General features: G+C 40.5%; 1 protein-coding gene across 1 annotated transcript; it reads right to left on the bottom strand.

Moving 5' to 3' along the window:
• Window positions 1–149: 149 nt before the first annotated feature.
• Window positions 150–13,405, bottom strand: LOC129106281 (dysbindin-like). The gene is made up of 4 exons (XM_054617664.1): window positions 13,203–13,405; window positions 1,266–1,418; window positions 1,029–1,172; window positions 150–939 (listed from the first exon to the last, which is right to left on the bottom strand). Exons 1-4 carry the CDS (start codon window positions 13,243–13,245, stop codon window positions 692–694), a joined length of 588 nt encoding a protein of 195 aa, XP_054473639.1. The 5' UTR covers window positions 13,246–13,405; the 3' UTR covers window positions 150–691.
• Between the last annotated feature and the right edge of the window lie 4,140 nt (window positions 13,406–17,545).

Genomic DNA, 17,545 nt, shown 5'->3' with positions numbered 1-17,545 from the left:
ACTGTGTTTGGCCTTTCATGAGGCCGCCCTACAGGTTCTGGTTGTAGCCTCCTCAAGCTTCCATGGAAGCAGCCAAGTTTTTCAAAACGCCTTTCTAAAAACAGGAACTGTCTTGTTGATTATAGAAACAAATGAATACATTTTCCTCTCTTCCTTTATTGTTAAACCAAAGATATCTTGTTAGAGAATCATTTAAAGTTGGAGCTAGAAAACTGTGAATTTTGCATCGGCAGGAAATGTGTTGCTTTCAAATACAGAACTTTTAACAGTATGAAGCCTTCTATTGCCAAATTTACCTCAAGTCACCCAATCATCATTGTATTCTTCTAGTAACTGCTTTACTGCCCTGGGTTGTGTTAATACTGTAAAAAAAGCATCATTTATCAGCAACAAGTCCCGTAAGGTCAGAAACCGGGGAGCAAATCTTATCTTTCACATCATGCCAAAACATAAATGGAAACGGGTGAGAATTAATAAATCTCCATATGTACAGTTCCCAGTCTCCACCTCCAAAACACACACAGAACACAACTCATAAATCAAAGGGAAGTTTGAAAGCAGCTATAAGCGCCAGTGTGTCCTGGCTGAGAGGCCTCTTCAAATAGCTTGCATCCCAGAGTCCACTCTTTGCCCGGGCTGCGGTGTCAGTCACCGCGCTGCAGGTGGAGAAGTATTGTGGAGAGGATGCATTCTAGGAAGATGGAGTCTGAGTTTTCACCCTCTCAATCTCTGGAGGCACGGCTCTTCGCTTGACTGTGCTGGTGTGCGTTTCCTCATCTTCCGACCTGACAATGGGGGTGTCTCCTCCGTTGGCGTTGGTGGTCTGACTGTCAGAGGAGGAGTTTGACGACGTGGAGGACGTGCGGGACTTGGCATCAAGACCTTCAAGGACGTGTCGAAAGAGTCCATTACTGATGACTTCGTTGTTGTTGTTGTTTCCTAGGAGAGTGAGTCAGATACAAAATATTGTTAGGGATGTAACTGCGCAGTGCTTTTTGTTATCTCTGCTCTCTTTCTGGTTTTCATACCTGGCAGCGGGGAGGTCAGCACTCCGTCTTCTCCACCAGAACTGAAAAAGACATCCAAGGCCTCCTGGTCAGGGATGTCAATCAGCTCCATCTGGTCCAGCAAGTCCACGTTCACCTCCATGGACGAGATGCTGCCAATTGGAGCTGCAGGAGAGGGGAAGCGGTGAAATGATGTGCATCTGTATATGAGCGTATATTTGTGCATGGGTTAACAAAAATGCCAGCATTGCGACTCACGCCTCTTATAGTCTCGGATACACAGGTGCGCGGAGGACAGGTAGACGTCCACGTCATGCTGGAAAACCTCCTCGAAGAAACGCTGTCTCTCTCTCAGCTTGAGCTGCTGTGCTGAGTCCACATCTTGGAGCCTCTGGCCTCGCTCGGTCTCCGCTGGCAAACGCAACAAGGAGGACAGGAAGTAAGATACCAGGTCAGGCAAAGACTAACATCTGTTACCTGGAAGCTGCATTACAATCACGCACCATACGAGGACATTTTCAAACCAGTTCATCCTCTCTGGAAGTAGGTATGCTAGGCAGTAAGATAACATGGTGTTGTATAATATGACACATAGTTTCAGACCCATTTTACAGTCACTCAGGGGTCAAATGTTGGTAGCCAGAAGGGGGAGCCATTGAGCTTTAAGTGAGAGACATAAGAAGGTGGAATCTGTTTTGAATGGACTTTTGGGAGAGGTATGAAAAGTTGGTCACATATATCTCAATTATGAAAATATATTTTTGATCAACTGTTTACATTTTCCACTCAACTTTCACTGACAAGCTGCTTTTTCGTTCTTTTATCAGGAAGCTGATAAAACAAGCTTGCCAAACATCCACAATGTACTAGCATGCACACACTTAAATGTCCACAGATCCACAGATTGATTTGCGAAGCAAGCTGCCAGGTCCTTTACTAATTTGATCTTGTTTGAGATACCATACAATCCCATTTCCCCCCTCATCAGCATCATTGCAATAAAGCTGAGTGCAAGTCAGATGGGCGAACTGCAGCAGGGTGACTGCAAGAGGAATGAAGAGAGGGGAAATGCTGGACTGTAAATGTCTGACACTATAAGTGCTGTTTTCTTCCACTGAGAAGGAAACAATACTTGAATTCGGTCTGAAGACACATGTCAAATTGCCAAGCAGTTACTTTTTTCAACAAGTTATACCATTACACATGAAGTTTGACTTGTTAACTAGTGAGCCTTAATGGGTTTGGTAGGTGGACAGAGCCAAGCTAGCTGTTTCCCCCTGTTTCAACTTTTTGTGCTAAACTAAGCTAAGCTCACCATCTCCTGGCTGTAGCTTCATATTTACCTTACAGACATGTGAGATATCATTCTTCTTATGTAACTCTCGGCATGAAAGGCAGCTACTGTACATAATCTGAGTATGCACTAACACTTTTGCAGTCTTTTAGTATCTCCCCCAGGCGAGAAAGATTATGTGTGTGGTCATGTGCTTGACTCATGACTGAGTGAGTGTCTGTCCACGGCTAATCTCACGTTTTGCTGCAGAATACTACGCAATATTTTTGGTGGCCAGTTATTGTTGCATGCTCAAGGACCTCTCATGATTAGTGTGTTAGACTAATTTCTCAAAACACCATTTATTACCTGTATTATAATACAGCTTAGTGCAATGTCGCATCAGGTTCTAGACTGCGGACAGGGACACAGTGGGGCGAATACTTTTTTTGACGCTGTGTTTGTCTAATCCAACTAACGGTACACACTGTACAACCTTCGGGTGTTGCTCCGTGGCTCACTTTTATTGTTTTAATTTTGTCATTGTGTTTGGCTAACCTGTATGAAGTGTACTATGCGATGACTTTACAGCTCTGGTTGTATTCATTCAATCGCACAATACAGTAGTGGTCCTTGCAGAAACACCTGGTGTAGATCTGCACTCTACTGAGTTCCCCTTTCTAGTTGTAAAGTTAATTTCTATTCTGTTTCCCCTTAGCTTAGAACTGATATGTTGCATATGTCATTAGATCATTGCCTGAGTTGTGAGGAGCCATTACAACCTGCAGTCAGGGATTGAGCTAATTGGATGAGGCATTCAAGCCATGTCTTAACTGGGAATAATGTGAAGATTATCCAGCCTGTGTTGAAAGCAGCAGTCAAAGCAGCTCTATACATACTCAGCACTGATGGTGATGGAGAGGAATAAGACATCCAGCTCAGGATGTTTACAACTCTAGGGATTGTCTGTTATCTCTGACAATATGAAGAGAGTCCCGTTGAGACAAGCTATACCATAATGCGCTATAGCCGTAACTTAATAACTGCTGCAGTCAGGGTAAAGCTGCAAAGTTGCTTAAAGCAGCAACAAGTTGCAACCCTTGGAGCGCTGCGTCAGCGCAGTCCTCCCCACTAGTCATGTCCACAAGCCTGTGGTGACATTAGGACACTCGCCTGTCACTGCAGCTCTGCTCTGCCCTGTTTGACAGCCTGCCTCCTGGGTGCAGGGAACTGTAGGCTCTGGGATCGGACACGCAGACAGCTTTGGAGGGAAGAGGAGTAAAGGACAACTCAAACCCCAGGGTTTGCACCTCTGGGCTTACAGTGTTTGTGAGACAGAACCCGGAATATAGACGGGATTCCCAAAAGACAAACTGACAGCAAAAGGTGACGAGTTGACAATATCTGCCCTAACATAGTTATCATACTCTAACTGCATGTGTTTGGTTAAAACTATTGTGCTGAAAAAATTGACAAAAAAAAAAAAAGCATCACTGTGTCTTGTCCAATTACATTTTGTTTGATCATGTAAATGGACACATTGTTAGTGATCATAACAAGCTATTTAGCTTAATATTGTGTTTATCAATAGAACTGTGCAGCATGACTGGCTAGTTTTGTTTTTATTCAGCAGAATTGATAAAATGATCTGATAAACCAAAGTCATATGTCTTTCTCTGGCCTGTCGGACAAGATCAGATCCTTCCGTTCACAGAACAGCTCATCTCACCCTAATTCAACCTCCTTCCTCTTCATCCTTCACAAATAAAATGTATGCTTTCTACTGTATCTTCTTTATTATAGCTTCCAAGAGAGCAAAACATATTGACAAAGATCCTCTTTTCTCCCTTTTAATGGGGTACATTCCAGAGAGTTTGAGGCCTTGCAAGAAATCAATTTGAAAATAATATTTGGTCAAAATTGGTGGAGCAGAGACTGATACCATTATTATTATTACTACTATTTAAGTCCCTAGTATGGGTCAGGCTCCAGAAATGCTCAACCCTATGATAACCATAATGCCGCTCAATGGCATCTTTCAATTGAGTCTCTCTGCCTTGTAAAGGCCGAAATCTTTCAAATTCCACAGACCTAATTTACAACTGAGGCTTTCTAGATTTGTAGTCTCCAGACCCAAGATGAGATAATCCCAATCACATCCTCATGGATTCTTTTCTGAAATCTTAAAAGAGTGCACCGGTTTAGCATTGCACAATTATAACTTTGTTGAATTCAAAAACCAAATAGGATCAGAATCAATGCAGCAGAGCCAAATATATTGTCTTTTTCTTCTTCCTTGTCAAAACCTGGTGCCTACATTACCCACATTTCAACTCAAACATTGACAGTTTGGTCAGAAATTCCCGTATGTTATGCTAGTAGCTTGAGATGAGGAGCCGTCTGGTGGCCCAACTCTTTCTAACTCCTCATCACCAGATTTTTTCATCTTCAAACTTCAGCCCCAACTGACTCTGACTCAAATGACATCTCTTGAGGCAATTTATCAGATGTGGAGCAGCTCCCTCTGGAAACCTGTACATTGACTTTGATTGGCGCACTTCACCTTCTTAAAGAAATTTCCATCACTGCTCTTTCCCAAGCAGAGACCGAAAGTCTGTGTAGGAGGTGATGTAAATGATTACAATTATGCAATGAAGGATTCTGTCAGTGAAGCCAGTCACATGGTACAACTACCATGACATGGTACAACTCACTAAGAAAAGTGAGGTGGCAATTGAATCTTGTTAATCTCGTCTTTATGGCATTTTGTGTTTGCAGCGTTTCTGTGTCTTAGTGTAGATGTTGTCAGGTTTGTGTGAGTGTGTGATGCGTCCCTTTTCTTGCACTGTTGCACAATCAGAAACACTATAGTGTGTACGGAGTCTTTCGGAAGCAAAGGGAGCAGCGCTGACAAAGCAAGATGTCAGTCACAATCAGGAGCTGCCTGTTTGACGCATGTGTCTAAATGAAAGTAGCTCCATGTTTAATGTGACAACTTGAGGACATAGCGTCAAACAAAACACTGGATTTGTACTGGACGAATGACTATCAGCTCTTTACTTTTCAAAAGAAGGTCACACAGGACTTGAATAGAATGTTTGTGCTGCAACCAAGAAAATTATGCTTGTCATGACATGATTCAGGTTTACACAAATTGCTTATCTTGTAGTTTTTTCCCCCGCTCTAAACACTGATTGATCACAGCATTGATTGGTTCCACTTAAAGGCTAAGGGCCTGTGGTGAGCCAAAGGTTAGCCATCCATATGCATACCCTCGCATTGATTTTGCTTCCCTATCCAGTTCTTTTTTTCCAGTGAATCACCTTGATCGATACGGCTTCCCTGGCCGCGGACGACCCCGGTGACCTCTGATTAGTACAACCAGTCACACGGGAAAATCATCTTTCAACAAGAAAGGCCTGACCACAGTGTCTACTGCTGATGAGACCACATGTACAGTCCTCTACAGCCCGAAGAATTTAGTCTCATACCACAAGATGTCGAACGGCCTGTGACTGATCAAGAGATGTTTTCTTTATGTCTTTTTTTTTTGTATGTGTTTCTTTCTTTGTGTTTCTTTCTTTGATTCTCTTTCTTTGTTTTGCTTTCTTTTTCTGTATGTATTTCTTTCTTTATGCCATTATTACATTTTCTTTATTTGCCTTTCTATCTTTCTTTACTTTTTTCTTTCTGTATGTGTTTCTTTCTTTATGCCTTTGTCCCTTTTGTCTTTCACTCTCTCTTCATGTCTTCCTCCTCTATCTTTATGTTTTCTGTCTTTCTCTCTTTCTTTCTAGCTGTGCTCGGCCTGTCTTTCCTTTTCCCATCTTTCTGTCTCTTTGTGTCTTTGTTCCTGTTTGTCTTTTTGTCCTCTGTCTTCCTTTTTGTTTTATTGTCTCAGGTCTCAGTATTTCTTTGTCTTTTTTGCTGTATTTATTTTTCTCTCTCTCTATCCTCCTTTATGTTAAACGTTCTATCTTTCTGCCTGCCTCTCTCTCTCTCTCTCTCTCTCTCTCTCTCTCTCTCTCTCTCTCTGTCTCCCTCACTATCCTCTCTGTCTCCCCCTTCCTTCCTTCCACTGAGTCCTCTGAGTCCTCAGGGACGGGAGAAAGAAAAAGGTCATGGGTTCAGACCCAGTTGGACATGCAGAATGACTGGAACAGACAGAAAGATAGAGACAGATGTAGCGGGCCTGACATGTATGCGTGCCACTCTGCCTCCCCACATAAAGACAAACCAGGATCCTCCGCTCAGGAAGGCACAGAGAGAAAGAGCCCATTCAGAGCCGGACAAAGGCTCAGATGTAAGAGAACGGGACTGGACTGCACTCCTTAGACATCATGCCATTTACAGGAAATCCTTCTTTTTGCTTCAATCAAACTCGCTTGAAAACTGCGTCATGACTTCTCAGCAGACGTGTCAGATATAATGCATCATCCCCACATGATTACCAATGCTCTACTGTCTCTATATTCTACACAATGAAACACACATGCTAAGAATCAGGTCACTTTCTGTATCAATCTATCTATTTATCTGAGTATCATGTGCTTCTTTCCACTATCACAATTTTAGGGATGGGAACCTGAAACGCCGCTTTAGAAGCACCAACTTCACAAACAGCAGAGGCAACACATTGATCTGAAGGCTAAATGAAGGAATAGCAGGAGGGCTCGGTGTCGCTCACAGGCTGCCATCAGCCCATCACTGTGCTAAATGAAAATGTGAGCTCACTGGCTGGCTCCCTTGTGACATGGAAAGTGAAGGTCAGAACGGAGCAGAGACAACTGCCTCTCCAGATGATCCAGTTGTTTTTACACTTGTTGGTTGAAGGAGCAACTCATGGCTATAACCCCCTGAGTAAACATTAGTTAAACAGAAACCCCAGTGGGAACCATCACTTCCTCCTATGCTTTGATTATGAAGCAGTTTGCCAGACTCTCAGCCTGAGTCTATTCATCCAATCCAAGGCTTTTTCTAAGAAGTGGTTTCCTTGTACAAATGGATGAGGTCATCCCTGTTTAGATGGCTGTGGTGGTGGTGGTGGCGGTGTAACATACTTCCATGTGTTGCCCCAGCCACAATGTGCAATTATGATTTTCAGTAGGGAGGACACAAAATTACATCCATGACATCATCCATAAATAAACAAAAATAAATGTTAAAATCAAACATAGAATAAAACAAAATGTGTTACTACTCTACTTATTGATGAATAAATCATCATAAGACTCCTAAACACTCGGACAGATGTGAAACTCTTAGGTAACACTTGTTTAGGCTGAAGCCACTAGGAACGGACTGGCTGCCCTTTCAACCTAAGCACTTTTTGTTAGAGAAGCAATTTTATGTCCCATAGATGGGTAACTCAACTGCGTCAACGGAGAGAGAGAGGTGCAAAAGAAGGGAGAGAGTGGCTGTAGATGGAGAAAAGCAGCAACAAGAGTGAGGGAGGAAAGGGTCAAGGAGGACAGTAACACGAAGAAAGCTAAAAACAAGAGGAGGAGGATGTCTTAAAAAATCCAGAGAATGACGGGAGAGAGGTTAGCCAAAAGTGAGTCAACACAAGGGTGTGGGTTATAGAGATGGAGAGGATAGAGAGAATAAATTCTGCACGGGCTCATTAGTTAAAGAGGATGTCTTGTTAGTTTAACTGAGAGTCTCTTCCGTATCCCTTCAAGCACAACAATGACCCCAACAGCAGGCAGTTAACAGTCTACAGTTGGTCATTAGTGGATCAGTCTCCGTGCTCGGGCTGTTACAGTAATTAATGGTGTCTCAGTGAAGAATGGTGGAGCGGCTGTTTGGCTACAGGTAGAAAAGATTTATACGGCTCTAACAGCAAGAGCAGAGACGCAACTATGAATGCAATGTGCTAAATTATCACAGACATTACAAAATAATGGTCAGCACACCCTGAAGGTAAAGTTACTTCTCCCATGTGATACTTTTCTATTCTATATATTTGCCGTTCCTTCACATGCTTTGCTTGTGTCTTTTCCTCATTCCTCTGAGCACATGATGCTTTGAACTAAAGTGGAACAGCCACGCTGGTAAAATGGACGATAATATCTTTGGAGATGATGCACTTGCTCTGTCGCACACTTTTATTTTTGGTTCCATAAAAAGTCCTATTTTCTCTTCAAAAACCTGCCACTTACTGGGCTCCACTTTCAAGACCATTAAATTATTTATGGGAGTAGTTGATGTGTGCTTGTGTGTCTGTCTAGTCTGTATATCTCAGTGCATGCATGTGTATGTTGTCATTTGCATTAGATCTGTGTTTTTTCGCTGGGACAAAGCAGTGTCCAGCCCCATCAGCCCAGTCCAGTCAGGACAACAATGACATCAGTGTTAACCCTCTCCTTCCTTCCCCGCTGCCTGGATTACACCCAGGCTCACAATAGGACTGTTTGTAGGTCAGTGTCCTGTCCCACTGTCCTCCATAAGCCCACAAGCAAACCGTCATGAGTTCTGATTAACACAGTAGGCTTCACCAGCCGACAAAAGCACTTCTCCATTTACAAATCCTCTTACCCAGACTAACTATTAAAAAACTGTAGAATAAGATAGACACTATTAATATTCAAGCAGGCCAACCATTTAATAATGTTCAAAGCTCTAATAGGGCAATATAATCAATGCTAAACAAGTTTAATAAAAAAAAATCCTCTCTACCTGGAGTATTTATCATCACAGAGGCCTTCTAATAAAGAAAATGGTGTAAATTGGTTTGTTCCTCTTGTTAAAGTAAAATCAAAGTGCTTCTGGAGTGATGACTGATGATTAAATCTGTAACTACACTGCAACATTGAATTGTCTAGTGAAGGTTATCCAAGTACATCCTCTCTGTAAGGCTTAAGGTTAGAGCTCCTACACATTCCTGTCCCTGGATCAGCTGCCTCTCTCTGTGTTTGTGAGGCTGGCTTTTTTAAAGCTATTTTCACAGCTGGGAAAACTGTGGGAACGTTTGCTTCGACTCAACACAGTCTCAGACATATCTCACGTTTGTTGAGGTTGAGGCGCAGATGCCGCTGGTTACAAAAGACTTAACACTGTTTTATCATGATTTATTGTAGCGAGGAAAAGCCATAGAGTAAACAATGATTCCTTCATGTTATCATGATCACAAAAAATGTATGTAGTTTATAAGAGTACCGTATTTTCCGCACTATAGGGCGCACTGGATTATAAGGCGCACTGTCAATGAATGGTCTATTTTCGATCTTTTTTCATATATAAGGCGCACCGGACTATAAGGCGCATTAAGCGAAACAAAACAGTCAGCCAGTCAAACTTCCTCCACTTCCGTACCATTGATTCATTAATGTTGAATTCTCTCGCAGCTGCTCTATTCCCATGTTCTCCTGCGTGACTGACAGCCTTGAGTTTGAAGTCCGCGTCGTAAGCGTGTCTCTTGACAGGAGCCATGTTGGGTCCTTATACACACACACTGTAATATTATGGTGAAGCACAGTATGTATTACTCCGCGACGCTCCTGACTACGGTAGCCGTAATGCTGCTGCGGTGCGGCTTTGTAGTTTACCAAAGTCGTACTAAAACATTTTGACAGAGCACCGTGTGCCACACAAAATCGCTTCGAGGTCAGTAAGCACAACCAGAATTAATCCATATATAAAGCGCTCCGGATTATAAGGCGTCGTTTTTTGAGAAAATTAAAGGCTTTTAAGTGCGCCTTATAGTGCGGAAAATACGGTACAAGTATTCAAACCACGTTATAGCTGAACTATATATATATATATATACTTTTGGGTTTATCTTTTTTATTTTGTTTATTACATTTTGGGAAACTTTTAAATGCACTGTGACTGTGCTATAAGTGTATTTCTTCTCTATTATTTGGTCATTTTTTTGTTTTATTCTACATTGATGGATTTAATTGTTAGTTTAAATTGCAATTGTACACCCACACAGGTGTATAATATAAACGTATTGATTATAGCAGCTTTAAATTCCCAACTTTTTCGTTTTGTTTTATTTCTGATAGTCAGAGGAATGATGACACCAGCGCCTCGGTGAACAAACTCCAGATCATTAACTGACCAAACGGAGGATTCAGCTGAACAGTGAGTAGATGGATTTGTTAGAGAACTAATGAGAGGAGCTGGTCTATGTCCCCAGGCTGCACAGCTTAGACCGTTGAATTGATGGGAATCTCAGTAAACCTTCTACGCATGGCTGTTTAATATAATCATACTCACATAGACTATATTTAGCCACATGTGACATGCCGCACAGCGTTGTTTATAATAGAATAATCGGTGTATTTTCCGCATGTGTCCTTTTCTCACATTTATGGGCATTGATATTAGGTAATCACACTTCACTTTCAACAACTGCGGCCTAATTGCTGGAAATTTGCAACTGTAATCATGGCCAACTGCTTTAACAAGGAAAGAAGTTATCAGCCATCAATAATCCTTTATTGTCTTTAATTTAAAATTTTCCAAAATGAAGCTCTAAATGTTGTTTCAAAGCCTCGTCCACATTGTATGTAGTAACTTTTTGTTTGGGAAATAATGTTTTCTTAAACTTCTTATTTCGCGGTTGTAAAATAGTTTAATTTAAAGCTGCTATTAATAAATCATTTTACAATATCATTAAATATGTAATGTGAGAGGGGTCACTTGTACCGATGAAACACAAAAATAATTATTACTGAGCTACATTTTCCCTCAGCTCTTCAGAGCGTTTTATTGTCTTTAAGCGCCAATGTTTTGGTTCAACACTCCCAAAGAGTTGTTCTTGCTGCAGGAAGCAGTTATCTTCAGCAAAAAGTAACTAGCTGGTGAACATAGCGGAGCATTTAGCTGCTAAAAAAACAGGTTTTATACTCAGGATTTAGTTGAAACCATAAACAGAGGTTAAAAAAAAGCATCAATATTGAACTAACATTCATCAGGTGGTTACAAGGGCGATTCAAAGACAATAAATCTTATTGTTTGTCTGTATCTGCTAGATGTGTAGTTAGTCAACTGTTTACTAACAAGTTCACCCTAGCAACTTTATATGGTGAAATTGTGTTTACAGCTTCGCTCCACTAGATATGTGACCTACCTCAACAGCTCTGAGACATGACATCATTGTTTACAATGGTAGCTGTAGCCATGCAGAGGTGCTCAATAGAAACACATTAGGAGTGAAAGAGTGTGAATCCAACTGTCAAAACTGTAAATTCAGAAGAAATGGCGGGTAAAAGAAGTACAAAAAGAAGTGGATCAATTTGGTCCCGTTTGTATCCACTCATGTCTGCGCTATGCTCCAATGACTAGATAGCAGAGCAGCACAGCAGATATACATACTGTGTAGATCCCTCCGATTGTGATCCATTAAAGATAATGACGGTTCATGTTATGGATTTTTACCTCACTAATTTGCTCATTAAACAGAATCTACTCCTCATTCCTATCTGGGTCAAGTCAAAGGGACTGAGCTAAGAAGACATGGAGAATAGGAACAACTCTTTCTCCACCCAACACCCTGCTGTCTGTAACATGCTCTAAGCAGCTGGCCGGTCCTTCACTCCACAGCACACCGACATGCCTCTCTCTCTGGCACAACAATCAAAATGTGACAGAGCGGACTGTAGAGGCACAGAGGCTCTGGGCAGAGCGACAGATGGGAGACGTCTTTCTCTGGAGTCGCAGCCCTGATCCTTTTTAGCCTCCTGGAATCACAAACTGATCTCGCTGGGACTAATTCAGTTTCGGTTCTTGTGTGTTCCATCTGGGTCGGTGTGTCAACAAGCTGCAGTCAGTCGACTCTGATGAGATCTGCTGGCACAATCCCATTAGAAATAAGAGATCTTTGTCTGGAGGCCTGCGGTGGCCCTAATCCAAGGCTGCCTCAGTGTGTGTGTGTGTGTGTGTGTGTGTGTGTGTGTGTGTGTGTGTGTGTGTGTGTGTGTGTGGGTGTGGGAATGCATCCCTGTTCCTTTGCAAAGAGAGTGCGACCTATTCACTTGGTATTAGTGGTTTATTACTCAGGGTGATGATTCAACGTTCCTGTCTGATTTTTGGCTGGTGCAGCAATTGGACCATTCACTTCAGGCAACATCAACACAGAAGCTATTTAACACACTGGCTGAGCTGTCACACCAGCTTCTACATTATATATCACACACACACACACACACACACACACACACACACACACACACACACACACACACACAGCGTATGCCTCATGGAGCAATTTAATACAATTGGTGTCCATCATAAATGAAGAATACTCCAAACGCTCCTTACTTGGCATTCATTTAAAACCTTTTGATATAATATAGACATGGCATTTCTGACACGTTAAAAGGTAATACATGAAATAGAACAACAATTGGAAAGGCTTTCATTGTAGCTTGAGTTTCTGTGTCTTTGCCTTAATCTGTGTGTGTGCTGTACTTTTGACAACCAACTATGGAGACTCGTTTTCTCATCCCCAATGCCCCGCTCTACATCTCCAAATTCAAACTGTGTTAATGGAGCAACCACCACGTGGCCACAATCTCAAAATATCCACCTGAACTGAAAGATGATTTTCTGATAAGATAAGATAAGATAAGATAAGATAAGATAATCCTTTATTAGTCCCGCAGCAGGGAAATTTGCAGACTTACAACAGCGTAGAAAGTGCACACAAGAGACATAGTAGAAGAAGACAAGCTAAAAATAAAAAATAAAAAATAAAAAATTAAAAATAAAAAATAAAAAATAAAAAATAAAAATAAAATAAAACAAGTATTATAAATAAGCAATAAAAAAAAACAGTAGAAAAAACAACAATAACTGAAATATTATATTTACAGACAGAGAAAAAAACAACAACTATTTTAACTATTTTTAACTTTTTTAACTATTATTGCTAACTATGATCAAATGTTTAGAAGTTTTGAAAGATGACTCACAGGGCAGGCGTTTGCCGTGAAGGTTGGCTGGCGAGGAGCTCATGTTGCTGGAGAGTAAACGGAGATGAATCAATGAGAGATGATCAGTGAGAGGTGAGCAGAGAGGCTGCCGATCATCTCGCCCTCTGCCCCAAGGTGACTGATGCTCGCTGCCGACGCTGCTGCTCTTCCTCCCCGCTATCCCCCTCTTTGCCTCAGTGGACTCTGAGCCACTTGGATGAGGCTAGAACAAGTTTGTGGCTTTGTGGAGCAGACCAGCTGACCAATGACGAGGGAGGGGGGGAGGAGCCGAGCGAGCCGAGGGAAGGGATTGGGGAAAAAGGGAAGGGGGGATTTTATGTAACGGAGTGGAAAATAGCAAGGAGAGACAGACACATGCCTTTGTTATTTTTGTCTTCCTACACCCCCTCCCTCCCTCCCTCCCTCCCTCTCCCTTCCTCTGTTACTGGCTCCTGTCCCTGTCTCCCTTTTTTGTTACAAAGTGATGTCAACAAATGTTATATGAGCGGACAAAAAATATCCCTGTCATTTTTGTATTTTCACTTTTCCTAACTGGTTTAATACTAATTGGAACTGATGCCCCTCAACAATTGAAATGCTTTTTGTTCAATCTTCACAAAGAACATTTTGATCCTTACAGAATAATACATACAGAATGAGGGATTCATATTACAGTTACTTTTGGATACAATGTGCCTCTAGCTTTTGTAAACAAAATCTCAAAATAGATTGTACATCCAAACATTAAAAGCAACATTTTGACTCAAAAGTAGCATTTTTTTGTGGTTTTTCGATGAATATTCTACAGAAAACATTTGAAAAAAATATCTACTTATTTCACATTTGAGCTCAAATTTTAATGATGAATTAATCGTTTAGTAAATCGACAGAAAATTTGATCTGAACCTGCTTAGTTCACCTGTAATCATTAGAGTCTTGAATTTTAATAACATTTTTTGACAAAACACAGACAGTAAATTCCCCAGTGTTAAATATGCATTGTCAAAGTGTATTGACTCTTTCAGAGTTATAACAACAACAGCAAGAGTAATTCCAACCAATATATCCCCCAGTGTTGGTGAAAATATTCAGAGTTAAAATTGTTAGTGTAAAATATAAAGTGTCAAAGTACATTGACTATTTCAGTGTTATTACAACAACAGCAAGAGTAAAACGCTGCACAGTGTTGATGAAAATGTTCACTGATACAAGACTAGTGTACTCTAAAGTACTCTGTACTCTGGTAAGCTCCTTCTCCTTCTCCTTCAAACGGACTACCAGTTTCACCACCGCGCCATTTTACTCTATCGAATGACTGTGGTAAGTTTCTCTAAATCACTTATGAAACCACATTTTGACATTTCAGCAGAAGCATCATTTTAGAATAACTATACTATAATAACTATAACTATACTATACTATACGGAATAGCAGAGGGCTAAAGTGGCCGAGTGAAAGCTGCTTAAATGTGCGCGCAAACATCAATGTCCAATGAAGGCTAACAAGCTAACTTGAAACTCGACAATGTGGGAAGAGAGGTCAATGTGAAGGAATAGTGTTGTATTATTTTGAATGTCCATAGATGACATTAAAATAGCAGAGACTTCATGTGCGGGAAGTGGGTTCAACTCTTTAGGTAAAGTATCCAGAACAACCTAACGTTTTGTGCAGGTTCTTAGGATTAACTTTCAACCTAGTGTGAATTATTTACTGCATATAATCGCTTTTTTTTTGGCAAGTTAAACTAAATAAGCACTTTTCAAAGCAACGTGAGCTTCACATTCTGTCTAATGACTGTCAGTCCTTTCTAATGTGTGTTTGGCAAAAGCTTGTCAGTGTTAAATTGAACTTGACCGTGTTTTCGCAGTAACATAAAGATAACGTAATGTTACTGCATGTGTTGCTATTTACTGACTCCGTCCTGTTTTTGATTGGTAAGGTTTCCTAAATGAATAAAGCCTGTAGTATTGATAAGTGAAGCACGTTAACGCTTCTAATAGCGTCACATTTTGACGTTGTTGTGCATTTTATCATCACTAGCACCAGCTAGTAGGTCATATTTACAGATGAATTAACAGAGCAGTGGGGTGAAGGCATGATGACAGAAGCCTGTTGACAGAGAGGAGTAAATTGTGTTACTGCTCATGCATTTAACAGTATAGACACAGTATATTATGCTTCAAAACTACTACTATTGCTCCTGCTCTCTGCCTAATGTGAATATGCAAGCTAATGGCGTGCAAACTGTCACAATCATGTAGCCTGATGAAGAGAGACGGAAAAGTAGAAACCAAAATATGCACAGGAGAAAAAAGGACAAAATACTATTGTTTATGTGGACAAGGCTGATGGAATGTTTCACCTTTATTTAATAGACAACTAATGATGAAACATCACAGCATTGTATCCTAATGAGCCTAATTGAGCAATCTGATCTGATATTATCAGAAAGATAAGTCATTGATTTGGCCACTTATCTCATCTCACTGTCTTGTTGTGACACAGTATTTTGTAAAATTGTATCATTCCCGGATATAAGCTAACAAACATTGTTTTACCTTTATTCCTCTTAAGTACATGGAATTTCTCTACTTTGTTTTTCAGATTTCCCCATTCCGTGCTATGGTTCAGTGATGGTAGGTAACATTTCGATAAATTAATACAGAGGTCTTTGTTTACACACATGTCAAAATGATTTCTGCCTGCATGCCATAGGGACTCCACACAGTCCAGTTACTTTGGAATTGGGCAAATGCTGATTGGGATTTTTAAAGCCCGAATGGTACAATATGGTTTTCCAATCTACTATATGCCAACAGGAGCTAATGTTACTGTCAAAGTATTTTGTGTAACAGATTATAATACGGTTTAATGTTGTCGTTTTACAGACACCATCATGTTGATTAAAACAAGGATCTATAACGAACAGAAATATGTCAAGATCAGCGAACTGAGCTTGGATGAATTTTTGAATGCTGGTAGGTCATCATTCATATGCCATTGTAAAAACAAAAGGAAAGTAGATGTGTCAGTTCATAACTTTTGAGGATGCACCTCATTGTGCTATTTGTTGAAAATAATTTCAGTGTCTCACTTTCTGTCGAGCTACATTTAGTGGCAAAGTCAAAATATATCACTTAGAGTCTGGGTTTATACCCTTACTTATTCCTGTTATCTCATATGTATTTTTTCTCTTAAGCTTTCATGAAGTTCTCCATCCCACCTGTCACTGAAGGGATCAGAGTATATGATGAGACGGGAACAGAGGTGGATGCAGACGTCTTTGAAGAAGTAGCACAGCAGCCCAACGCTGGTGTTTTTACTATCAGATTTGACATTGGTAAAATGGTACTATCTTGATAACCATTTCTTTCAGCATAGTTCATGGATTGCTGACTAAGACTTAGTTACACTTTAAGGTTTTGAAAAACCAACAAATTGTAGGTGTTTTCTCCCTTCCCTCTTTCTTCGGAACTACACATAGATCCCCAAGGAACAAGTTCATCAGGCAGTCCATTGATTGATGTCGTAACCAATGCATCGCTGGACCTTTCAGGCTGAAGATTCGGTCACCCTTGAACTCATATCCTGCGGCTCTGATGATACAGTCATCCTAGGTGAGGATTACAGTCCTTGCAGAAAAAGGCAGAAGGAAGATCAAGATGCCAAACAGGTAGGTTGATAAAATGTTTGTTGTGAGCTTCCTTTAGGGACTGCCCCCTTTAAAAAAAAAAATTATCCTGTGTATCTACGGTCAATCATTTAATTTTTAGTGAATATTTTCTTGTCGTTTACTCTCATTTTACAGTTGGTTCAATCTGCGTTGGCCAAGAAACCTGGTGGAGACCGTATTGTCAAGGAATACAACCGGACGAAAGGTCTGACTGACTCCTCACTGTGATGGCACTGTGATGTTCTGAATGGGAGTTACACTTGCATCTCAAAACCTTATAAAAAATTGATATTGTTATTATCTTTAATAAATTGTTATTAAGACATGGATATAATGGTGTTTGTTGTTTTTCCCCTGCAAACATTTTGAGTTTTACTGGGTAAACTGTGTTAGCTGGACATATTAATGCAAAACTCTTATTATTGTTATTCTGTACATAAGGTGTTAGGTAAGAATAACACTAAAAGGGAGTGAATACAGGAGTAAAAAAAAAAAAAGTAATATAACACTGGCAAGAGTCAGTTAAAAATCAACACTGTATTTGGAGTTATTTCGTAATCAACACTAAGTGTCAAGTAGGTCTAACACTCATGTAGAGTAACTTAATAAGAGTTAGTTTTGATTAACACTTAGTGTCAAAGTGTCAAATGTTAATAACACTACAAGTGTT

Source organism: Anoplopoma fimbria, chromosome 17 (assembly GCF_027596085.1).
Source record: "Anoplopoma fimbria isolate UVic2021 breed Golden Eagle Sablefish chromosome 17, Afim_UVic_2022, whole genome shotgun sequence".
Lineage (NCBI taxonomy): Eukaryota > Metazoa > Chordata > Actinopteri > Perciformes > Anoplopomatidae > Anoplopoma > Anoplopoma fimbria.
The sequence above is the reverse complement of the archived record's forward strand: the minus strand, read 5'-3'. Positions and strand labels throughout refer to the sequence as shown.